This window comes from Thunnus thynnus, chromosome 12 (assembly GCF_963924715.1).
Source record: "Thunnus thynnus chromosome 12, fThuThy2.1, whole genome shotgun sequence".
NCBI classification, from domain to species: Eukaryota; Metazoa; Chordata; class Actinopteri; order Scombriformes; family Scombridae; genus Thunnus; species Thunnus thynnus.
Window position 1 is genome coordinate 12,263,235 of NC_089528.1, and position 26,848 is coordinate 12,290,082.

Here is a 26,848-nt window from a genome sequence, read left to right on the forward strand (position 1 = left end):
ACCATGTGTTTAGAAACTATTTGATAATTACACATTCCTATTGAGATAAATGCCATAAAAATTAATATGATAGTAATTTTATTACCAACGCTTAATGTTATCTGGCTCAGCCAGAGGAATGTGGGAATTTTTGTACATAGCTTTGCTTAAATGGCCCCAACACTGAGCCCTCGGACACCATTCACATCTTTTAGCCAAAACAATGTGAATGGAAAAATGGTTTAGAAGAGTGTGATGGTCTAACATGAACTGCTCTGCAGTTTTGCATTACAAGATCAGACTAGACATTTCCTAATCTAATAAGCCATTTGTGAGACCACTGTGAGAGTGTGCAATGTGCAGATGGCTTGCTTAATTACACAGTACAGCCAAGTTCAGACATACAGTGAAGAAAAAGGTTTAAAGTTTCAAGGAGCATTAGCCATTGTGGGCTTCAGACTTGACTTAGTTCCCTTGTTATTTTGGAAGAAGATTTTCATCATGCTGTAATCTTAGTGCATTTCTAATTCAATGGGCAGTAGGAAATCAAAGTCTAAAATGTTTAAACTTTAATAGAAAAGACCCTAAGCATCAGTAGTTTTCATTTTTCAGCCTCTAACTTTTCGTGATAGAGGCTGTCAGCACGTGTGAAATCGTTTCCTCACCGGTCTTGTCAGAGCTACACAGTAAGGTTTCCTTCTCAGCTCTAAGTCCTGGACTGGGCCCATGTTTCATCCATGTTGCTATGGTGAACTGATCTGTCAGGTTCTGGGGCACCACGTGATCTGGAACATTGGTAGCCTGGCGTCCATCGAATTGGTAGATGAGGTCGCTGTCTCGCCCACTGTCAGTCAGCAAACATGCAGTCCAGTTTGTTGAAGGGCTGGGGGCAGGAAGGAGATCGGTGCTGCCTGATGCTGCACCTGGATGAACCAATCAGAAGATACAAAACTGTCAAAACAGCTGCACAGAGAATAATCCTGGAGAAAAACTGCTTCTCCAGAAACACCTTCTTTTTTCTATATCATCTCTCTGGATACCATACGTTAGCATTCGTCTGTTTATACCCTAATATTGTTTGTGCATGTCAGCACTCTGGATTAAACAAACATACCTCTACATAAGGTTCAGGGCTTAATAATGGACAATATAACTGTAGTAATATTACTGGACAACTTGTGTACATGGAAACCTTTTTTGTGGTCTCTAAAGATGTATTGAAGCTCCCCTCCATTTATATCACATAATCATTCATCAATCATTTTGAGAGAAAACATTGATTTACAAAACACAGTGTGATTAATAACTTACTCTTGTCAGTGGAATAATGCAACATCTCATTTTTAATTGCTTTTCTACAGATTTTAATTCAGATTTGTGACTGGTCAAGGTGATCTGATCACAGAGGCTCAAATAAGGATGTGGTGTAAGAAAATCAAAAAGAGAAAATGTTTAAAATTATCATTATGCACGACAAAAAAACATGTAAGGCTTTCATTATTCCTCAGCAAGGAACTAATTCTAGTTTCTCAACAGGAAAACTCTCTCTGTTAGTGATAATATCAAATTTATTATTAACATAGTTTTACCAAGTGTTTCACATATTGTATATATAATAGCGCAAAGCAATGTTCCAGGGTATAAACGGGAAGCAATAATGAACACATGTCACAGTTTGGAATGGAGTTTGAAATTTAATTTAGAACAAAAAATGAAATTCAGAATAGTCTCCAGGATTAAAATGGCACACTGGAAATTGGCACATTAATATAATGGAGAGGTTGAGACGTCAAAAGGTAATTTCTTCTTTAAATTAAAATTTTTCTTGTCTCTCATCATTATTACCCTCTGCTCCTAAGGAGCGGCTTACTATTTCAACAAGGCATTCATTCCATCGTTTTCTTTTTTTTCATCCTTTGGATCGCACTCGTCACTTCTACTGCTACCAGTTTCTATTCTCTCTCTTCATTTCTCTCTACTCACCACAGAGTTTTTGCAGAGACTTTTCAGAGTATGTTTCCCGGTCGCAGCCCTTCCCAATGTGATTGGTCTGCAGCTCTACCATCGCCCTCACACCAGATAAGGGACCACCGCATGTTTCCAAGTGCATCTTGGGAAATAGTTGCTTGCTCCCAGTCCCTGGCTCATAGTCCACCCGCTTGTTCCAACCTTAAAGGGTCATATCAGTTAGTAATAGTTTATATACAATAAGTAGTTTATTTCAGAATTTCAGAGGTCTCATCTGTTGCAATTACAGATAATCTGATTTCACATAATTAACAATAATTAACTTGTTTTGTAGATAATTGTTTTGCTTTTAAGGTTACCTGAATGAATTTTTCACATTGCATAAAACATAATAATATATTGTGTATTTTTTGCATTTTTGTACTGTATAGAGTATGGTAATTTATACTGTATGTGACATGATCGTTTTACTTAAACTGACGTATCTGCAGGGTAGTATTCTAACTTGACATACACACTGATATATCTAAATATCATCTCCATTTTGTGTGACAACAAAATATTCTGTTTCTGACCTACCATAAGATCCTTTTATTCTACTGGTCTCTCTTGTTTCTATTTCTTTTTTTCCTTCCTACTTGTACTCAGCACTTTGTATTCATTCCAGCAACAACAGTAGCATCTGTTTGATGGTGAGAAACGCTAACTGTCCTGTTGTCAGACAGTTTTTGATATCCATCTTCTCTGAAAAAAGCTACAGGTTCACCACTAACCTTTCACTTTGTATAACAATACTTCAATTTAAAGCTGCCTCTCTGTGATGCTGTGTGTGGATCGTTTATCAAATTTTAAGGTTTAACTTTTGAAGAAGTTTGCAGTTCGACTCATATTTAGCTGATGTTCTATGAGACTTGTGTCCTCTGTTAAAAAAGAAATCTGTTGAAGCAGGATAAAATTTAAATGTTATGTAGTAATGGAGTGCTACCTTTTAAAATTATTAATATGAAATCGGTTTACTGTAATTTAAAGCATTATTAGACCATTCCACAGTAATGTAGGAGATACGATTATAAGGACTACTGTATGTGGTTTCATAATGAGTATGTTGATCATGAAAAGATGACAGGAAACCACACAGGATGGCAACTTTGGAGCTCAGAGTTTGCTCAGTGAAGCCTTGCCCTGTGTCAAGTCAAAATGAGATGGAAATGGCCTGGTAACATGACAGGCCTGGTAGAGAGGAGATTCACAAACACATTGTGTATAGATACATCTGTGAACATGTGTGTGTGTGTGTGTGTGTGTGTGTGTGTGTACTGCGCTGTCAGTGCACACCTGGCAGCTCTTGCCAAGCCAACAGAATGTAATATCATGTCTCCTGAGACAAACATTCACAAAGAGAGAAACAGACTGTGATTATGTAGGTGCGGAGGAGTGAGAGGTGATATACGTTTTTAGCCTCCATTTATGCCAGCGAGTCTTCTTCAATACTGGCCTTTACACACACAGACATATAAGGTTTTGTGTACAGAGATGTTCTATTCATGGTTTTAAGCTAGCATTAGTTAATGGCTTTACAACAGGATTATGTAGTATGGGCCCTTTTATGAGCCTAATTGCAACATATCATGAAACATTGATGAAGATGTTAGCAGGGTATAATAGTAAGGGTTTCTTTGTGAGTCAAAAGTGTAGAATCGATAACCATGTGATACCATCTGGATCTCAAAAATGATTGTGTATTTTTATCTAAGAGCAAGAGCATTCCAGATCCAGCTAGTAATATGTTGTCAGTTGTTTTATGTTCTGTAAATCAGTGTGTTTTGGATTAAAAAATGCCATGTATGTGTCCCTTCTATTCTTAAATTCATTCCTTCTTTCTTTAGGCCTGTTGTGATCAAATCAATTAGCCCTCAAAACTTTACATGAAGATGACATTTACATAAAGCTGAACGCCATTTCAGACCACTTTCTCAACACTGCATGACTCTTTTTTCTCTTCCCCTCTTCTGTGATGCGCACTGACATTTCTCTCAATGAGTGTGCAATTGTAAAGCCTAAACTCACATCCACGTCATTTTCAGTATGTGCTATCTTTGTACAAATGGATCTTGTCTGTAACATCGTCTTTATTAAGGCACACATGTGATTTTGTTGAACTAAATTATCTTCTCTAAAAACAACACAATATTAAATCATGGAGACATGGAGAGGGATATCCAGCATATGAATAAGCAAGTATCTTTAGGGTAGCTAAAAACATATATTATACACTTGGACCATCCACACTGCTCTAATCAACAGTCTGATCCTCTCTAAATTTAGATAACTGATAGCTAATAATCCAAAGATACTGATAGCCAAAAGAATGTAAAAAAATGGATGCAACTTTTGTTTGGTGAGTGCCATTCCGCGGTGTTCAGATGTATATGTAACTCTAAGCTACACCTTATTACTAAGTCCTATAGGGGTATTGCATGAAACTGAATGACTCAAAGACATATTTAGAAAATTCTCCATGTTAGATTATGTTGCTTTTCTATTGTCTAGCTGAGCAAATTCATATATTATTTTATATGCAAGCTCTATAAAGCTTCTTTTCTGCTACATGGTTTTAAGCATGAGAGATTAAGGACACTTAGAATACAATGCAAATAAAATAAATTGTTAAGGACATCTGGTCATGGACGGTAAAACAGCACTACCAGCTCTGATGTTTCAAAAACATGATCTTTCAGATTATAAAACCACAGCTTTGCAGAGAATTGTGGTTTTACTTAACAGTACGTGGTGAGATATAGCCTGATCAGGTCACTTATCTCCACCTGGGTCTTTTTTTTAAGACTTTAGGAATAACCATCACCTTTCTCCCTCACTGTAACTTTGTTCCTCTCTTTTCTCCCTTGAGTTGCCTCTTCATTCAGTCTGTTTCTTTATCTCTTCCTCCCTCCTTCCCCCCTCCCCTCTTATCTTTCTCTGTCTTCCTCTTTCATTCCTGTGTGAGCTTGACTCCTGAGATGCTGTCAGTGCTGACAGGTGAAGCAGCAGGGGAGACGGTCTGGCTCGAATGCCAAGCTGCTAGCATGTTGAAGGGGGAAAAAAACACACACACTCCAGTCAACTTGTCCTCTGGAGGTTTTTGTCAGGTCTTCTGATTCCTCATTCCTCTGGAGACATTCATTCTTAAATGAGATTGAATTCCCTTGAGGGAAAGGATATGCTCAAAACCGCACTGAACTGCTTGCTTCAATTTGAGTGGTATTAGTTTAAATTTACTGTAAGTACATTCAATTAAACTGTCAATTATTGCAAGGTAAATTTAGGCATTTTTAAAATATTTCAGTGGTAATTTCTTTAACTCCGACCTTGCCATCCAGGTTTGCAGACAGGCTTGACATCAATATGCACAGCTACATCCTCCCTTGCTTTCTTCTGACCGCAGTCAAAGGCCGTCACCATAATCTTGTAGCTCTGCTGCTTGTCGTAGCTCAGTCGCTCTGTGTTTCTGATGTTACCTAAAGGAAACACAAATCGAGAAGAAATGTATTTATTATTATTCACCTATAGAGAAAAATAATCAGTTATGCTTATTTGGCAATAATAACGTGAGAAAAACTTTCCACTGAGCAATGATTGAAACTGGCTTCGCATTAAAGAAACAGCTTCTTGAGAATAAAATAAGTCTTTGTACTTATTGAAGTCTTTGACTGAAAAGTCAAGGTCCAGTAACCTTGAATTGCATTTGAATATTAAAGCCTCTCTGTAAACACTCATGTAAAATTGCAATGATGGATTATCTTCACCTGTCACCAGGGTAACAGTGTAAGACTGAGGAGATGCTACAGGCCTGTGGATTTTCACAAACATGCCTCAGGAACAGATTGTTAAATTGTTGTGACCAAAACACTTGATTAAGTTTAATTAACTTAAACTATTAATCTTCATTGTGCACTCTGTTTTTTTTCCTATTTGCAACTCAAGCCAAATTTAAATAAACTATTTGTAGAATCGTGGCCATGATCCGGGTTGTAAAGGAATGGTGTCTCCACTTTTCCAGGAGTCAGCCGGCGATTTACAGATTTTGATTTAAAATGTGAACTTGTTGGAACATGGAGAGGTCAATAACAAACTAATCTTGCTCCCCAGGTGTGAGTGGCCCCAGGTGGAGTGAGGAGGTCTACTCAACTGTAACCACCAAGCACACGGCTTATATTTGTCAAAAGTCGATGGCACAGAAAAGCAATCACATACACAAATATATACAACGAGAGAGGAGGGAGAGAGAGGGCATGAGAGAGAGAAAGACTTCAGTGTATTTTATTGATCACTGGTCATTTTATAAATGGGATGCCTCAGATACCTTTTCCAGTTGATGAATAAACACATATTTTTTCTGAAACTACCATACAGATGTTCCTTAAGATAAACAACAGTCTTCAAAACAATGTCATATTCTTATTTCATCAAAGCTTTATTATATAAGTCATTGCCATCACAATCTGTCTCTGGACTTATGAGGAAAACTAAAGCTATTTTTGTTGTTAGCATTTGGAGGCTTGGCTGTATGAAAGGCTGTCACTCTGATTGCTGTCAGAGAAGAGAGGACACACGAGGAGAGAAAAGAGAGGATACAAGAGGAAACCAGAGGGGAGGAGACCAGAGGAGAGGAAGGCTCACTGAGGAAATCAGTCCAGAGCCCAGCAGTACAGAAAAGAAAAGAGCTGAGTTTGAAATGTCAGAGGGAGAAAGGTGAGGAGGCCAGAATCAGATAGCTTCTACAAAAATCTCCTACAGTGACTATTTGATCCGCAGCTGGTGTGAAACAGTAACAGTAACAGTTAAGGTACTAGATATCAAACAATTGCCACTTTTTCAACAACAGGTGGAACCTAAGACAATTTCACCTCTTGGTTTATTAGATAGCAGTCTCTCGAGGGATCAACTGCACCTACCTGGATTTAGGGTTTTCTTAATCATCAGCTAACTGACATAGGCTGTCCAATCCATTACAATCTATTAGAAGTGAAGAGTCTGTGTCATGTGTCACTGCAAATACAAATTATGTACTCAGTGCTGGGGATGCAAGCCATGTTATCCACATCACAAATTGCTATCATGTAAAGATATTTGCAAAGGTGCAGTTAATGAAGACTATCGGGGACGAAGAGTAGTCGTTATTGTATTAACGAGTACAAACAATGTATTCATAAATTATTTTCCAAATACACGAGCTACTCAGTGGAAACCAAAGTTTTTACACCCCCATTCTTGTGGTAAAGATAAGGAGTACATGTGAGAGTAAGTCTTCCACTTTGCACCCTTAAATTACAGATCTGTAGAGCAGTACACACTGCTGCAATAATATCAATGTCAGCTGTCCAAGAGAACAAAAAACTTTTTTATATTCACCAATTTAATCAACTCTGCTTGCAGGAAAGTAAGACAATTTGTGTATGGTTGATTTAAAACTAATTAAATTTATCTTTGATGTGGGTGTTAAACACTAAGTTAAACACTATACTATATGTAAGCAAACCATAGAAAAAAGATTTAATTCCAAACCTCAATTTGATTGTTGAAACTGTGCAAACATCTGAACTCTGAAGCATCAGTGCTGGTTGCGGGCCAATTTATTATCACCACTATGAACAAAGGTAGTGTTTCTGAATTCCTTTCTTCTTAATTCATTCTTAATTCTCTTTTAAGATGGACAATTAAAATCTATATCTAGCAGCGGAGATACACACTGCACATATACACATATACAGCCTATTTACTTCTACATTTTACCAAACTTCCCCCAGCACACAAAATTACCATCGTTCTGAAAAGTAGATCTACACAGTACGTTATGTCTTTGAGTTTCTCCCAAACAATATTACTAGTCTAGGAGGAGATCAAATCAAATGAACCAGACTACAGTAAAATACAGTGAGAAAAAGACCAGGAGGATAAACTCAAAAAGCAGTGAGACAAAATAATGAATATGACCCTGAGAAAGAGAGAGAGAGAAAAAGAGGGAGAGAGAGAGAGAGAGAGAGAGGGAAAGTGAAGAAAGCAGGGGGTGCTTCTGTCTGATCTATTTGTAGAATTCAGCATACACATACACACAAAGCCCTCCAGTCTCCTTCAGTCTGGATTACGCTGCACTGAGATCAACACATTGTGGATGTGGAAGGGAGAAGCCAGCACAAAGCCCAAAGCTGAAATTTTATATAGGCAGTTACGCTCAGAATAGCACTCAATCAGATATAAAATACATTCCTACAGTCATCTAAGACTTGTGTGAAGCCACAAATGTACAAAAGAAAACAAGAAAAAATAAAAAAGGACGCTGTCAAAGCTGAGGTTGAGTCTTTGTCAAGTAACTTTTGAGCTACGCACTAATGAAAAGCTACTTCATGGATCTCAACATTATTGCAGAGAGGAATCAGCCACAGTTGTCTGCTTGCTTTTTCTCTTCATTCTGTATTTATATTGGCGGGACCATTAGATATATTTACATTAATCTGTTGTATGGTGTACATCCATATGAATATATATATATATATATATGATTGATATAGTGCTTACTGTACAAGCAGACAGTAATAAAGTTAAAAGCAGTTTTCACACAATCACATAATCTTTGAACTTTCATTTTTCTATTATTTGACCACTTACAGACAAGAGAATGTGAACTTACTGCTGTAAAGTCGGTGTAGATAATATGATTTTTCACACAATTTTGCTTTCTATTTACTGTCTGCTCCTTGATTAATCTCTATTCCATCGTCTGAGTCTCCGCTCCCTCACGTCTATCTTTAGCAGAGACTTGTTCATGTTCATATGAGGTTCAGCTGGCTGAGATCATAGGAAGAACATATGCAAATTCAGCTGGTGCCATGGCTTTTTACTTTTATCAAGACATTAACTATGCTGTTTGTGTTCAAGTCAGGCACGAAGAGCACTGCTATTACAGTACAGACTATTAAGTGTCTCAAGTAAGGTTCAAATGTGTTTAAACCCAAATGATTAAATGATAATACTGTAAATATAAGAGCCTTGAAAATGACCATTGACTGTTACAACTTACAATATGATGAACATACGTACATTGCTGGTCCAAAGGCAAAATGCTTTCAACTATGCTGTTTCAGCTGAGAAAACAATCTCACCACAAGGTCCATTTAGTAGCTGTAAATGTTCAAATTTCTAGTACTGTGGGGGACTTTTCATTCATGTTGGCTTAAAAGCTGATATTCAAGTCATTTTTGACCTTATAAACAGTAATTGAAAACAGTCTCACAACAAGGTCGATTTACTTCTGTAGCCGTTTTTGTTTTGTTTTATTTTCTGACATTTGGTAAAAGCAAAGAAAATATTTAGCGCTTTTATTGCTGTCAGACCAAAACTCATCTAAGTGTAATGATAAATAAATACTTGTCATGGTCAAGTGTCATATCAATGAATGGACCTTCAGTGTAATTAAATAAATTCCCATGAATTCAGGCTCCAGGCACGCAAACTGAGCCTCTTTCTTTTGTTTTAGTTTCTCTCTCTTGCTATCGGTCCTAATTACATCACTATCAGCAGTCTCTATCCAGTCTCTCATTCAGCCCAAATTTAATCAGATACACACACATGCATACACACTTACCATTGCGGTCTATGGCAAATGGCGTCCCGGCAGTGACTATTTCATAGTTGCAGATCTGACTGTACTGTGGAGAACAGTCTTGGTCCCAAGCTTCCACCTGTAACAGTTCAATATCCAGTTACAGCCCTGAGCTTCAACAACTTCAGGCCAAGTCTCTTGTTAACCCGCACATTTATTTGCAAGGTTGATTCCAGTAATAAAACAATGATAAGAATACATAGATACATAAAAACATTGAAATATTATATATAAATACCTGCAAAATGCTGTCATAGATCTTTCCTTCTGTTACAGATGCCTTGTACAGTGGCTCCCGAAACACAGGGCAGAACTCATTGACGTCATCCACCTGGATGTGAACCACCGCCCTGGATGAAGGAGGGAATGGAAAGAAGAGAGAGGAGGGAGTGCAGCAGGGAAAAGGACAGAGAGATGCAAAAAAAGTGGAGTGGAAATGATTTATGGAGAAAAGGAAAAGTGAGGACACAAGAAAAGAAGAGATGGATGGAGGAAGAGACAGAGGAGAAAAGGAAAAATGTCTTTAAGTCATTAGAGATGATCAAAATTAATTACGACCTATTTCACTGTCTGGTTGAAGAACATTGGTTAGATAAAGGCAGGAGGGAGTGAAAGGAATAGAGTCCCTGATTATGGTAAAATAGATATAATAATAATAATAATAATAATAATAATAATAATAATAATAATAATAATAATAATAATAATAATAATAATAATAATAATATAAACTTAATTTGTATAGCACTTTTAAAACACATTTACAAAGTACCTTACAGAGCAAGATAAAGTAATACACACAGTCAGGATAAAAACAAAAAAAAAATATTGAAAACATAGAGCATAAGACCTGAACAAGAGAAATAAAAGTGATAAAAGAGGAATAGAAATTTGACAAACAAAAGATTCACTATAAAAAAAGCCTTCCTGTTAAATTAAGTTTTGAGAAGTGATTTGAAAGAAAGCACTGAGTTTGCTAACCTAAGTTCTTCAGGTAGGGAGTTCCACAGCTGGAAATGCCTGGTTACCTTTTGTAATGAGGCGAGCTGTGTGAACAGTTAGGAGGGTCCTACCTGAGGAGCGCTGGCAGTGGCTAGGCTCATAGGGCGTGAGTAAATCTATGATAAAGGTAGGAGCAAGGCCATGTAGGGCTTTAAAAGTAATAAAAGTTTAAAATCAATTCTACACCTAACAAGTATCCAATGTAGCGTTGCAAGGATGTGAGTGATATGGTCTTGTCTCTTGGAATTTGTTAAAAGTCAGACAGCTGAGTTTTGAACAGGCTGGAGAGGGGAGATGGTCTTTTGGCTGAGCCCCGATTACAGGGAATTACAATAATCCAATCATGACAAAATGAATGCATAGATGACTTTTTCAAGTTCCATTTGAGATAAAAGATTTTTAACTTTTGCAATGTTCCTAATTTGGAGAAAGCATGATTATACTACCTTGGTGATTTTTTGTTCGTCAAAAAAAACCTCAGAGTCAAAGTTCACACCCAAACTGTGGGCAGAGTTCTTAACGTTGGAGGACAGGTTCCCAAGATTCTTTTTCAAGTCATCAGTCAGGTTAGGGGGACCGAATAAAAGGACGTCAGATTTGGACTCATTGAGCTGGAGGAAGTTTTGTGACATCCAGCATTTGATATCAGAGAGACAAGCTATAACATGAAAGAATTTGTCTGTGTCACTACCAGTAAGCAGAACATAAAGTTGAGTGTCGTCCATATAACAGTGGAAATTAATATTTTAGTTATGGATGATCTAACCCAAAGGAAGCATATAAATAGAAAATAATACTGGACCAAGAACTGACCCCTGGGGAACATCATATGAGAGGAGTCTGGGGATGAAGAGAATTCTCCCATTACAACAGAGAAAGATCTGACAGAGAGGTAGGAGCGAAACCAGGCAAGAGCAGTATCCTTAATGCCAACACAGTTTTCTGGGTGATTTAAAAGGATGTCATGGTCGACCGTATCAAATGTGGAACTCAAATCAAGCAGAATTGAAATTGAACAGACCCCAGAGTCAGAGGCGACCAGTAAGTCATTGGTAACCTTAATAAGGCCAAATCAGGCGTTGCAGTGAAAATGCCATTCCTCCCGTTCATTTGAAGGGGGGTAGTACATTCAGTCTGTGGGCGTTTTAATCGCAGCATTTTGCGGTGAGAAAGTTGATCCAGAATCAACTTTTGGAGAAACGCAACCTGATGTCAAGCTGCAGTGGCCAATCACAGCCGGTGATCAGACTGATCAGAGCTGTAAAACCCTGCCATTAGAGGGTACAAAGACATTACTCAGAGAAGGGGAGGACATTTCTCTTCGTTTGATAACGTTAAAAGTAAAGTTAGGCTTTGCCGTCGGCTTCCCCACTCATTTTAAAACAGACAACAGAAAAAAGAGAGAGCACCAGCGAACGAGAGAGAGAGAGCAGCCGTGGTCGAGTGAGCTAGAGAGTGACTGACGAGAAAATAATGTTATGAGGGACCGGCGGTAGCGAGAAAGCTACCCTCGTAACATTATTTTCTGATTGTTTCACAGCAGTGATGTTCTAGAGTACAAATAAACACGCCCACACCTCCATACAACCCTGTGGCGGTGCACCACAATGCCTGATTTGGTCTGAATATGGCCTAAGAGCTGTTTTTGTGCTGGGCACAAAATCCTGATTGATATTGCTCAAATATACTACAGTTATTCATATGTGAGATTAATTGAGAGGCAACAGACTTTTTCTTAAAGTTTTAGATAAAAAAGGTAAGTTTGACATTGGTATAAAATTGTTTAAAACAAGAGTGTAGGTTTCTTCAGAGGAGGTCAAACTACTGCATTTTTAAAACTGGATAGGAAAGAGCCAGTAGACAATGAGCAGTTGATAATGTCTAATTGACAGGTGGAAGAATATAAATGGGAGATTCACTCCTCCAAGTCTAATATAGAAATTTGCTTAAAGTGAGGCATACTGGTAGAGGGTTCAGTACAGATGAGGACATTTCTTGTCACAGGTGTAATATGGAGCCTAATGTTATCTATTCTATTTATGAAATGGTGGAAAAACTACCCACATTTCTCAGTCATCGGCCGGCTAGGAGGAGGGCTAACCACTGAGTTGATTGCCTGAAATAAAACCCTGGGCTGCTTGTGGCAGCTACTAGCAATCAGACTGGAAAAACAGGAATATGTTGCTTCTTTATTCCTTAAGAACAGAACTGAGAAGAGTTGATAATAATGTACCTCATATACGGTCTTGTTTATTAGTGTTTCTTTGTGAAATGTGTTTCCATTGTTATCTAACGTCTATCAAACTTTTATTTAACAGGCTTGTCTACTGACACAGACTCATCCACAGCAGATGTTACAAAGCTAGATTGTTTTTCAAGATTTCTCTCTACTTTGTCTAAATTGTTCTTTTTTCTCTCCCTCATCTCCCTCCCTCTGAGACTGACACAACACACAATCTCATCTGCCAGAAGGGACTGCTGAAGATAATAACAAGGCACACTGATAACATTTGGGCACTAAAGTACATAAATGAAGCAATAATTCAGATGTATCATGAAGTTTTCCTTCCCTGTGACCTTCTCTCTCAACAACTTGCGGTGTATCTGAGGAGGCACATCTGGCTAATTAATGACATTAGCTTAATGAGGCCTATTTAGAATGTCACGCAGTGATAATGTCAGACATGCACACACGTACACTGTGTGTCATTCATCTTCCACTGGCGAAATTCATCACAGATCCCTGAGCTGATAAATTTCTCTCTCTCTTCTTCGTCTTCTCCCTTTAAGTACCAAGCGGCAGCTTATTTTAGCAGCTCCTTGTTTGTGACTGAAGAACCAGAGGGTTTGATTTGCTGCTGTCCATCCCAGTCTGCCTGTCTGTCAATCTCATTCACATAGCACTACCCCCCTCCCCATCCACACACACACACACACACACAGTATACCGATGGGCCATTAGGGGAACATATCCTGAGAGCAGAGCTGCAAGTCTCAGCTGTCACTGCTCCTGTACTGAGAGATCTCAGGGAAAATGAAAAATAAAAATGAAAGGAGAGAAAACAAAAAGCAAAAACAAGACCTACGGTAATTATCATTATGATTATCTTTCTTGTTTCTGACTGAGTGTAAATTATGAAGCCATAGTAAGTAACATAGTAAGAACCGAAGTACTGTGCTGGTATTTCTACCTATAAATAGAAAACTTTTCTAAAATATTTTAAAATAGTATAAATGAAATGAATGCAACTACTGCAACTTCTATCTTAGAAAAAACATGATATTTGGTGATTATGTTATTATAACAAATATACAAACTTTATTTCTCCTTGATATTATTTGTCATGCCTGCCTGTCATATATTGTGCTTTGTATGATTATTCTCTATTTTGTGTGGAACCTATGACAAGTAGCTGCAGTGACACTGGGGTAAGTATCTAATGGGGATACAAAACAGACCCACCCCAGCCTGCTCTCTCTTGCAGTGTGAAGCCACAGGTGTACAAATCACTTTTACAGCCATGACCTCACTGCAGTACGGGTAAAAGTGAAAGTGCATTTGTGTTTGAGTTGAAAATATATACAAAACCAGGGACAAGTACCATATCACACTTTTGTAAATTTCATTCCTGTTATTAAACTGTTCATGTGGATAAAGGAAATCATTATAACACACTCCAGTATTGTGTGCTCTTTGTACAGTAATTACAGCATTCAGTTTTTCTGTGCACTGCTTTGGATAGATGTTAGTTCAGCTGTGGTCATTTTAAGGCTGTGCTGTATTTTCTTGTAGTGTTAAGCACATATCCTGGTGTATTTCTGTTAATGTTGGTGAGGGGCAACTTATGACTGTTCTTCTTCTTTGTTGATAAAGTTTGCCTGCGCTTGGCTTAAGTTGTCATGAGAGTTGAGAACTTAATATGACTCATTTGTGCAGCTGCCTTTGTAACATTGATTTAATACTTCAAAAACAACATTTGTTTTTATGTCATGCTTCTGTTATTTTTACTGCCCCCTGTAAATCAGAAATACAATAGTGGCAACACAAGTGAGTCATGCTAAGTTAAAAGTATGTGACAGCTATAATACAGGGTCTGACACTCATCACTGTCATAACAGAGTTTTTAGGGTGGCATCCAGAAACTCTCAGAGATACAAATGAGGCCACATAGTCACTATCTGAAGTGTTGGTGAACTCACAAGTTGTGTAAAGATTTTGACGACTTTGGCTGCATCAGGAAAGAAAAACAGTGACCAAGGCTCAGTTGCTTAACAACATTATAAACTTAAAACAACAAGATTATAAGAGTTCAATTGATCACTTTGACATTAGTTCAACCCAAATTGAGCATTATACACTTCACAAAGGAAGAATCTGTTGCAGTGATGGTGTATTGTGTATCGAAGCCGTTGCTCGACTGCTGTGGGTCTGTGGCGCATGCACGACTCACACCTACGGTTGACTCACATCGTGCAGTGCTATAAGCTATAAGCCATACCTGTTATTTTGTAAACCTCTCTGTAGATGGTTATTTTTTCTTGAACTTCAAGTGTTAAGTTGGTATTTGAATTTCCTGTCAGTGGGAATTCTACCAGGCAGGGTCCCATGTGTTTTGTTGCAAAATTATCCTTATTGTACAACAATGTTCTGTTCAAATTTAAATAAAACACTGGTATGAAAACTAAACATTGCTCCAGTTCAACACCACTGTTGGTTTACATGCTCACAAAGCATTTTATACCATGAGATATGTGGACATAACTAGACCTGCTCACAAGTTGTGACATTAAACACAGAAAATTCCTTTACAGTAAATAGATTCATACATTCAGTTATACAATACGATATATAAGTTACTTTTATAAGTTCAGTTACTTAAATGGCAATAGAAAAACAAGTCAAATATTTACTGTCACAACAACTATTGACAACCACTGTATTTAACAGACATTAACGGATCAGTCTTACAAAGGATGGAAACCAGAAGCTCTTGTTTGGGTAGAAAAACAATTATCTGACTGATCTATCTTATTGACTCATAAACTAGAACTGAACTAAACACACACATACACTTGTACTGTACACACTTGTACTTGACTCACTTGTGAGATTTCTTCCAGTCGGCCCCGCTGGGTCCGGCTCCACAGTCGTAGGCCTGGATAATAAAGGTGTACTCCTTCTGGCTCTCACAGTCCACAGGGCTACTGGCTCTCAGGACTCCTTCTCCTGATGTGCGATTCAACACCACTGCCTCAAATGGAGCCTCCTGACCATAGATCTTAAAGGCACAAATCTCCCCTACAAAGACAAACAAAGAGAGGTATGAAGTCGTATACTTTCACAGTTACATTGACAAAATAAACAATTAAATATATAGCGTTTATTTTTATTTCTTCAGTAATGGACTATGCTCGAGGATTCCTTCACTAGACCTGAAGACAAAACAAACAATGAGAATGTGTCATCAAAACTTATTTCTTTCCCCTTTGTGTCAAAAATGAAGGCAGCATTTACATCCCACAGTGCACACCAATGTCATTTAGTAAGCCAGGAGCAAATTAAAAGGAAAAAAGACAAACAAAAACAGTGTGAAGACAGTCAGAGAGAGGGGATGAGATAAACATCAAATGAAAATGAAAAGAGCCAACACGCATGTATACTTTAGACAATTTTGAGGAGGAGAGTAGTTTATCAGTAGGATGTCTTGAACAACCCTTATCTAAATGAACAACATGAGTTCTAAAAGAGAAAAAGCAGAAAGAGAGAAATTATCAGAAACATAATTGGCTTCAACATGTCTGTCCCCCAACAGAGAGTGAAAACGTTGCTCAGCATATGTTGTCATCAATGGGCAGACAGTGAGGACTCTGGATGTTTAATATGGACGCCGTCTACACAACAACCATCAGACTTAGAATGAAAGATAAAGTCTCAGCCTGCATTTAATTTCATGTCTGCACTGTGTGAAGGAACAAACATTTCTGATAACTGGATTTTTTTCCTTTATTCATTTTTCTTTCATGATACTGCTGGTAAAAGCTTATTATTTTTCTTTTTCCTTTTTTTCCCCATCATCATTTTCTCACACCCTGCTTTAGCTACCAAACGGCTTGGATAGTTGAGGATGATTCAAACTGTGGCTAATGAAGTAAAAACTAACAATACACGCTGCTGGCATTTTCTTAACAGCACAGCTATCACTTCAAATCTCAGTCAAAGTCCCATTTCTGGACACAGTGATCTTTGTCAGCATGAGCTGCCCACAAAAACACAGCATACATCTCCTGGGGTCTAGTTAAGAGAAAAATAATTTCTGATTTTGAATTCTAAAAAGTACTATAATTCTTTTTTAAATTCGTTCTTTTATACTTTTAATATGCATATATGTTGAATATTAATTACTATTTCTATTTTTTTAGCCCATTCACAGCCTATCCTCACCTACTCACCCAGTCTTTCCTTACTTTTCCTCCCTATAGCCCAAGCTTAAGATACCTCATTAGGCAGATCATCTGACTATGAATATCAATATTATTATATCTTAAAAAAAACCCCCAAAAAAAACAGCAGTCAGCCCAGTGGATGTGAGCGGATATTGATCAGTAATGGTGGCAAATCATGATGCATTACAGCAGCAACAAACTTGGTTACTAAAAAAGGTACCACTTCGCCCATCTGGCAGTATGTTGGGTTTTGGCCAAACAAAAGAAGAGAACCAAGAGACACTTCTGAAGTGGTGTGCAGGATTTGTGCTAATGTAATCCTTGCCAGTTTCTCTTTAGTGAGATGGAGATGGTAAACTACCTTGAATTGTATTAGACCATGTCTAGCACAAGGAGAGGAGGAGTGTACTAGGTCAAGAATTGAAGCCCACTGGTCCTCTGCAAAAGACGCCTTGTTCTTGTTCCCAAATTGTCCTTACATTGTTCAGAAATTGCGGGTTGATATCATTAACTGTATCATAAACCGGGGAGATGGTACGCTTGAAACCAGCATTAAATTAAAGAGCATCTATGGGGGTACTTGGGGGTTGCCCTGGGAAGGGATGGTAGTCTTTTAGTATAAAGTGCCTAATTTGTAGGGACCAAAAGAAATGGGAGCACAGCAGTAGATACTTTTCTGACAATCGCTCAAATGATGCAAATCCCCTGTTTATATATAAATCCTTGACAGCTTTAATACTGTTCCCATGGCATGTGGTCTGGAAATATCAGTGAAATTGCCCTTTTGTCTGCTTTCATAAGCAAAATAAAGGTTTCACAAATCTGAAAGTTGGTTTAAACAGCGTTGAGGCTTTTGCTACAATGTCTAACACTCTTTCATGAGTGTAAATGGTGAAAAAACAGAGAATCCCCACTAAATATCATTATTTATGTTTCCCTTTGTTCTCTCAGGCAACTACCTGTCTTCGACTGTGTCAGTGATCAAACCAAACAGCCAATTAAAGGACATGGTCAGTACACAAAGTGACCAATCAAAGGAGCAGACCGTCTATTCCATCCCCACCTCCAAAGTCTCAAAAGTCAACTTGACGAGCGAGCAAGTGTTGAGCAGTTGCAAGCATGTAGGGACGGTTGAGCTTGCACTCGTCACACCTCTGTGCTCGCGGGAAGGCATGTGTGCACATGGCTACTGTTCTGTGTGCTCGTATCACATGCATGCACCTGTCTTTTATGTGCACGGGTTTTGAGACTAATTAAACACCATAGTTTTGCTGTGTGTAAATCTGGTTGCGAGTGTGAAATCATCTGTGGGGTTCATCCCCTGCACAAGTGTTCATTTCAGGGATTTGGGAAATCTCCTTGCAGAGGGAACAAAAGCTGCAGCACTCTGACCCTGTGCTAGCTGATATCTCTCAGAAGTCAGAACTCTGACTTCTTTTAACTTGATTCAACTTTTCAAAACTCCTTCTGGCAAAATATTGATGCTGCTAAACATGGTGAGCTCCAAGATTTGAGCCCCAACCAATTTTCAAAATGTCTGGACCTTATACTGAACGCCCTTGAGGTCTTATCGAAATGAAAATGTCCCCAATACGGCAGGGGAATGCGATGTGTATAGTATGTACAGAAAAATAATAATAAACACAGTGGGTGGTATGGAAGAAAAGCGATAAGCACGATGGTGATCCTGCTTGCACATATACACATTCATGGACACACACTGAGCAAATACGGTCTTAGATGGGACCAAAGAGAGAGGAATCTGGTTTGAAAATACCAATGATTATAACATACCACTGTAGCCCACATGCATAAACCTTGACTTTGTGGTGGAAAGCAGGAAAAGGCACTTCCACTTAACAGTTTGGGGTTGGATGCAAATCCATTTTCCGCTCCATCTGTTGCGGCAAATACATTTTTCTGGATTACATTTTACAGGAGAATGTAAGAGTAATGGAGGGGAGGAATGATAGAGAGAGCAATAGAAGAGGAAGGAGAGAGAGATGAGAAGGAATGGGCCAATGTATATGTAAATGGTAATGACAGAGATTTCAGACGGATTCCTACTATGTCAGCAAATATGTACTTTATGCATACACATACATACACACACTTTATTTCCCGCCACTTAAATTTGCTTCTCACCAGCCCCATCAGAGGGAACGCTATAATTTCACTCAGTTGCGGTCTATGGATGAAATAAAGTCTAATCTTTTGGCCTATATGTCATGAGAGAAAGAGGCCGCTTTTCAAAGTAAATATCAAAAGTATAGATTTTTGCTTTGGGGAGTTGGCTTGTTGCCATGGCAGATTGAGAGCAAAGAGTCAGCAAAAAATGGCTCAATAATAACAATCATCTAAAATAGATGGTATTCCACAGAAAGCTTTAGCAGCATAAACTGCATTGACAGAAAATGTCAAGCTGTCAAAGAGCATGTATTTCACGGGATGTTAAATTGCCAATATAATGGAAACAGACAAGATGGATAATTCTTTTTTTTAGATTATTTTTTTCAGGCTCTTTGCTTTTATTTGACAGACAGTGTAGAGACAGGAAACTGAGGAGAGAGAGAGATGGGTATGACATGCAATGCAGGTCCCCCGGTCTGGATGTTGCGGTTATGCTGAATGTGCCTTAACCATTAAGCCACCAAGGCGCCCCAAGATGGAATCAATTCATTACAAAATGATGCTCCACAAACTAACACGCTGTCACAAGGAGCTGAAGCAAATTTGTGTATTCCCACCATAAGTAACATTAGTTGACAGAGCATTTAATTTCTTTCAAGTTTGTTGGATTGAACAATCGATTTTACTTCATACATTTAAATTAAGGATTTAATCTTGTAACTTAATCCAACTGGCTCTGACTGGACTTAAACACTTTCTCTAAAAATTTCATATGTCTCTTAGTAGATATCATATTATACTTTCTGTGTTTTGTAATTTGAGTTTGTGCACATATTTGTACTGAGGCAAGTTTAAAAAACTTTTTCAGTATGTATACATGCTACATGAACTCTTGCATTCTGTCCACACAATTTGGTTTGATTGAATTAAATTTCATGTAATTAAAAATTAAAACTTCCAAACAGTATAACTGATTTATTGTGACAATACTAATGAACAACTGAATAATGAACACTTATAAACTTTATAATAAGGCACTAGTTCAAATTATGACATTTACTTTAAATTAAGGCAAAACTAGAGACTAACGCAACATGTCAGTATATGTGCTACTGTGGAGGACACGAGCTGAACAAAAACAGATCCTTGTCAAAACAGGCTTACAGTTGTTTGTACAAGTATTTTAATTACAAGAGACACTTGCAATAAGGCAATATTCCTCCATGACATTACCGTCAATATATCAGTCCTAATGAAGAGAGAATTTCTTAACTAGCACTGTAATTGCACTTCTAAATTTTCTACAGTGTTTCCTCCACTGATGAGTATTTTTTTCTATTAGAGAAGACAGGCCAAATGCAGTTAGGGATTTGCACAGATAATATACTGTATACTCTGTATGTACTGTATATTCAGATAACATAAGGATTGCCAGAGCAGGAAGAAAACACTTTCTTCCACAGTAGTTTAACAAACTGATTAGATCAGTTCTCCTGCACAGCACTGGATCAGCTGGTCATCTTACAGGTTATGTTATACTTACAGTATTACACTATGCAGGATTTTCATATGATTCTGATTCTGAAATTATTGATTAAATATATTTTATATATTACATAGTTGGGTGAAAAGTTGTATTTAACTTCATGGTCATAAATCAGCTTCCAGACCAACGAACTTACTTACTTAACTACAGGGTAGCAACAGTAACTGTTAAGAGACAAAATCATAAAGCAAACAAATAAAAATAAGGGTGGGCTGCTTAAAGTCAGTAGTGTTCATGGTGTTTAATCACATTTAATCAGCCACAGTAGTTTTGTTATACACAAGTGCAGAAATGTCCAATTTAGCACATTCATAAAATCTGATTAAAAAGTGCTTAAGAGAAAGAAATACTACAATAAAACTATAAAAAGAATATATAAATCAAATAAAACTATAAAATACAGATTAAGAAGACAAAAGAAGTGAGTTTTGACCTTGACTGGACATGAATGGATTCAATCATTCTCTTTAAGACTGTAAACAGGTGAAACAAATATCACTAACAATGGCTCTGTAGCATCCCAGTAACACTGAGCCAGCATGATAAAAACCTTCAGTTGTCAAAATGTCTGACAAAGGTCTATTATAGGGTAAATTAAAACTTACTGTACAGTATGTAAATGTAAAATGCTAAGTCTCTAAGGATGACCAACCTCTGTAAGTACATTAATTACAGTAATCTGAGCATCATGTATCAAATGCATGAAATGCTATCTTCAAATGACAGGGCTCATCTTAACAACACGACAAAAGCAACATGCTCCCAAGAATTTGGATAAAAAAACACTGAGACACAAGCATCATACATGGATCCCAGTGCAGAGGGGTCAGGAACTGTGATTTAAATTTCTTTCTTCGCTTTCAACTTGAGGTTTTGGGCCATTCACCCCCTGATGTCAAAAAGAGAATTATGTAAAATAGACAGGCTGCTCAAGTCCTTTGGGTTAAAGGAGGATTACAATTGTGTATCATCAGCATAAAAATGAAAGAATATGTCATGCTGTCCATTAATGTGACCCACATAAGTAGAAACAAATTAGGCTCAGCCTCAAATTTTTATTTGGAGTGACAATCATCAGTAATCAGCTTTCATTGGTTAATGTGATGCATTACCTTGCCTCATAATTATGATTCTGTGACCTGTACTGTGACATGTGTGACTTTAAAAACCACCGAAAGCCTCATCTGAACCCACTTTCTCAGTCAAGTCTCAACAGAGAAACAGAAAATTCAAACATGTTAATTCCTCTTCTTAATCAAATACTGTTGTGATTCCATCTGGTGTGTCTGTGCCTGTTTGTCTGTCTCTGTGTAGAGTATTAGACGCAAAGCTTCTGTATCAAGATTTTAGTGTGTGTATGCGTGTGTGTGTGTGTGTTAGTGGGGGAGCTGTAAGACCTTGATTAAAGTGAGTTTCTAAGCAGAGTATCAGGCGGTTTTAAGCCTTGATTCCTTCACTCTCCTGCCTTCAGTACTGAGCTCACATTCACCCCTGTTCCTCCCGTTTAATTAATGACTGGATTACACTTCATCCCACGACTGACCCACAGATACACCCTCACTCATATACACACACACACACACACACACACACACACACACATACGGACTATATACAGAATGTGTGCACACACTTATACACACACACTGTAAACTCCAAGAAACGAAAATTATTTTGAGGGTAAGGGGCCTCATTATATAGTCTCAGATTGTGAATTTAGAGTCTCAGCTTTTGCTTTGTGTCTGTGTCTTTTTGTGCTTAAAATAAAAAAATAAATAAATAAAGGCTGAAGCTCTTTCAATATAAGATACTCCTCTTTTAGGTTGCAAACAGCATATTGAATACATTAAGATTCTATTTAAATAGAGTAAATAGTCAGAAGTGTACATTTGGAACTTTCTGACTAAAATGTCAATTGATTCTGGTGAGTTTTTTTGTTGTTGTTGTTCTGCTAAGGTTTAATCTTTTATTCATTTCATGGCAGACATAAGAGAAATGAAGTGAAATAACCTTGCTCTAAATCACTTGGTGGCCTATAGAGCACATGGCTGTGTATTAATACGTTAAGGTACAATATGTATTATAAGTCTTCACTTGTTATGGTGATTAAATCACTCCAGCTGGTAACACTGAACAATGAAAGCTTCACAAAGGTCAGGTTTTCTTTTGAAATGGAAAGCATTAGACTGTATAGGTGTAACTAATTAACAGGTAACTCAGCGTACATTAATGATTGGTCAGATCCAGTTCAGGGAATTATACTCAATATTTTTCAAAATGTCAGAAAGTTTTTTGCACTATTTGCGTTTTTATTTGTGAGCTTTAATTCAGTTTAGCTAATGATCAATTATTTGTTCATTAGTCACAGTTACAGTGTATTCTGACTCAGTTGTGTATTTCAGGCTTCGTATTACATATCAAGGTTCTAATATCACTGTATGTAAGAGTCACACTGTGAATGTTCATTTTTTGTATTAATGTTAGACATTTTACATATCAATTTTATTGAAATGAATCTATATCATCCCAATTTTTGGGGGCAAAGTACTGTACTCTACTTCAAAATGCCTTTATAATGAATTTACTTATACCCTTACAATTATCTGGGAATTTCTCATTCAAAATACTAAAACTTACGGCACGAATCATTGGGAAAAAAAACTCTTAGCTCTAGTTTTGTGAGAGTGGGGGTAGAAGAAGAGGATGCAAAGGAAGAGGAGGAGGATGAAAACAAATCAGGGTTCATGGCCTTACACTAAGCCCTTCTCCTGTTGGCTTTAATGTGATTTTCTCTGAACTGTCTCAAGGTTTCCGATGAGTACATGATGAGGACACTGAGCGGCAAGCAGTTTAACTGGAGGATAAGTTGTCAAATGTCAGCGGTGGTTCTGGAGATTTTTGTCACTGCCTGACTTATGGCTTTTTAAATCTACACTCAAAGCTTCACTCTACCATGTTACACCAAAGAAACCTATGAAAGGAGCTACATTGCAAGAAGAAAAGTTCATCGATTATAAAGTAAGCAAAGCTTACTAAGTCCTGACATGAGAATTAGAGGTCTCTATAGTGGTCTCTAAATTGAAAAGCTGGTGATAGATAGTGCTACATGACTGCACAACATGATCTGTTCAAAGTTCTGCATAATGCAAATCCAAATAATCACCCACTCTTTGAATACTAGCAAAATACTAACTCTTTATATATATACACTCACATGCAAATAATTTACAGATATCCTCAAAACTGAGCTGTAACAGGAAACAGCCCCTGGTAAGACTATAGTCTAAGTCTATAGCTATGCTAGCAGCTCTATGAGGCTGTCCTGAGAGACAGTAATGCTTTGAACTAAATGGTAAATCAGCATGCTAACATGCTCACAATGACATGTTGATGTTTAGCTGGTATAATGTAAATGTCATTTGTTTTGACCAGATGATGGCGCTAGAGGAAAGTTCAGGGGATCAAAGTTATTACAGTTCATCTTCTGGACAGACATGAAGGTCTGTACCAGATTTGACAGCAATCCATGTAAAGATTTTTTAATAAAAAACTGAAATGTAAACGTTGTGGTGGCATTAAAGGAAAAGTCAAGGAATCACCAAAGTCATTAGGATGCATCATATGTGCAAAATGAATGACTGTACCAAATTTCATGGCAATCCCTCCAATAGTTGATATTTCAATCTGGACCAAAGTGGTGGACCACTGACCAATAGACAGACTGAGCTTCCAACATTGCCATCTGTAGCATGACTGAAAATGTCTTCTAATTCAAAAACATCAGCATCTATTTTCCCACCTCACTCCCCTCCAGAAAAGTCTCCCTGTAAAGAAATATGGAGCCTGGTTGGCACCGGCTAGTATTCACACAATGTGTCTGTGTGCATGGGTGCATGCATTTGTTGCTGCTTGTGACCACAGTGGGCTCCCAGTCAGTTAACAAGAGACATGTTGGAGCAATTCATCAGAGCCTCGCTGGGCTCCTTTAGCTAGCCGGCCACTTCCTAATTGCATTTGGGAGATTGTCGCACCATCCACTTGACCTCAGGGTGACAAATCAACAGCTCACACAGGCAAGAAGCACATGCACACATGAAAGCACATGCACATTTTCAGGTTATCTATTCACCCAGGACAGCTGATGCCTTGGACAACACAATATAGGAACGGGGAGAATTCAATATCGCAGACAATACACATTCATTCTGCTGGGGGCTTTGGTGGTCTGCAATGCAATTAGTGTTAATTGCAGCCTCTGAAGTTGTGGGATTAGAATTCATCAGATGAACTGTGACTGTCAGTGTTGCCTGTTAATTGAACTGCATGAAGCTCTGGTTGTGTGACTTAAATGCTGAAGAGGAGAGCTCTGAAAATCATTTTGGCTTAAGTGTTTAAAGTTGTGGAGTGGAGTGAAGTGGAGTGTTAAGAGTAAGTTGAGACTTTTAGAAAAGCTATAGTGCGCCTGAAAGATCACAGGTTTGAGTGTAATGACAGACTGTGAAATAACTCGCCTTCATCAAGGTGCTTAACCCCAAACTTCTCTGGTGGAGAAATGTAAATATGAGGAAATAAATAAATAAAGAGATTGTTATAGGTGATTGTTTATCAAGGTAGGAAATATGGATGTGCAGAGGGCCCAGTATTTGTATTTCTATCTGTACTTTTTGAGGCAGCAAAATTATTTGTATTTGTATTTGTATTCTAATAAAAGTGGAAAGACACTTAAAAATCCTGTTTTTGTTTTTATTACACTTTTAATTTTAGAAAATTTAAGTGTTACAATAAATGTTCATGAATAAACTACCTTACGAAGGAGGTCCCCTCATCAGGTCTCGAACTGGAGTCTCCCAGATCATAGACAACTACGCTGAATACTGAGCTAAAACTTTGCTCATCGCCTCATTGCAGACAGACCTCTACCTATTTATACACCCATAACACAGAGACAGCACACCGTGTAACATGTAGGGAAGAACTTCAAAGGCGATTCTTGCTTTGCACTTTTCATTTATTGCCTATTTTTTACAACGTAACTTTGTGGAAAGGAGAAGGGGAACAACACATTATGGAGAACCCCTTGAGAGCACTTCATGTGTGTCAGTAACTCAGTCGGGGAACACCTCCGACTCCGAGAGTGATGCCCAAATTAGGAAATGTGCGTCATGTAGCAGGTGGATGTGACTCCCCTCGTTGAGGTGTATCGTTTTGCGCTGGTATTTGACATGTTTTTTTGTCTTCCTGAAAAGAAATATTTTTAAAAATCTGTGTATGAAACAAATATTCATAAAAAACCCACTATTTGTGCTTTGCTGAATATCATATTTGTATTCGAGCACACCCCTAGTAGGAAACTGTGCAAATTGTGTGTATGTGTCTGGCAGAGTGCATCAAGAGTTGGACCGCAAAGAAAACACTGTGTTTTTTCATTTCAGTGGTTCACAGTATAACAAGAAATTCTAGAAATTCAGTGTCAGGGCATGAGTATGACAGTAGGGGAGGGAAACCCCCAAAAACGAAGTGAGAACACAGGAAACATGAGCGGTGGGGAGGATACCACTGACATGAGTACAGAAGGGGTCAAAGAGATACAAAGGAGTGGATTAAAAAGTGAGTGTGAGGAGATGAGAAGCTGCGGGGGACAGCGATAGGAGGAGGAGTAGAAGGAGGAAGGATATAGAGATAACTACAGTGTAAGAAATCGCTAATGCAGGTATAAATAGCACTATCAACCTCTCAAATATCTCGCTGTGCTTCCCCTCCTCCTCCTCACCTTCTCCTCCCCATGTTCCTTCTCCATTCCTCTGCAGCGGATTTCACAGCAGTAAGCAATTATTCAGCTCTTAACATCCGCACTCAGAGGCACCGCTCAACCTTGCCCTCCTTTACCCCTGACACGCCTCACCCACTCTTGTTCTACCCTCTTTCTCACCTTCCTCCCCTCCTCCTCTGTTCCTCAGTCATCTGCTATTTGCCATAGCTGACAGTCCACGGCTGTCCAAGGGTCACCAGTTGACAGTTAAATGGCTTTCTGAACAAGGGGAATTTGACATTTTGAGGATGTGTGTGCAGGTGCTCTCTCACAAACATGCACATACAGTACAGTATCTGCATATAAATACACA

General features: G+C 38.1%; 1 protein-coding gene across 1 annotated transcript in view; it reads right to left on the bottom strand.

The window, feature by feature from the left end:
- The window catches only part of clstn2a (calsyntenin 2a), a 169,168-nt gene that overhangs the window by 32,085 nt on the left and 110,235 nt on the right, over positions 1–26,848 (bottom strand). The window contains exons 3-8 of the mRNA XM_067605523.1: positions 15,710–15,905; positions 9,843–9,954; positions 9,587–9,683; positions 5,313–5,462; positions 1,963–2,148; positions 645–902 (exon numbers count right to left, since the gene is read on the bottom strand). Of these exons, the coding sequence (XP_067461624.1) occupies positions 645–902; positions 1,963–2,148; positions 5,313–5,462; positions 9,587–9,683; positions 9,843–9,954; positions 15,710–15,905 (999 nt within the window). The remainder of the gene's footprint in view (positions 1–644; positions 903–1,962; positions 2,149–5,312; positions 5,463–9,586; positions 9,684–9,842; positions 9,955–15,709; positions 15,906–26,848) is intronic.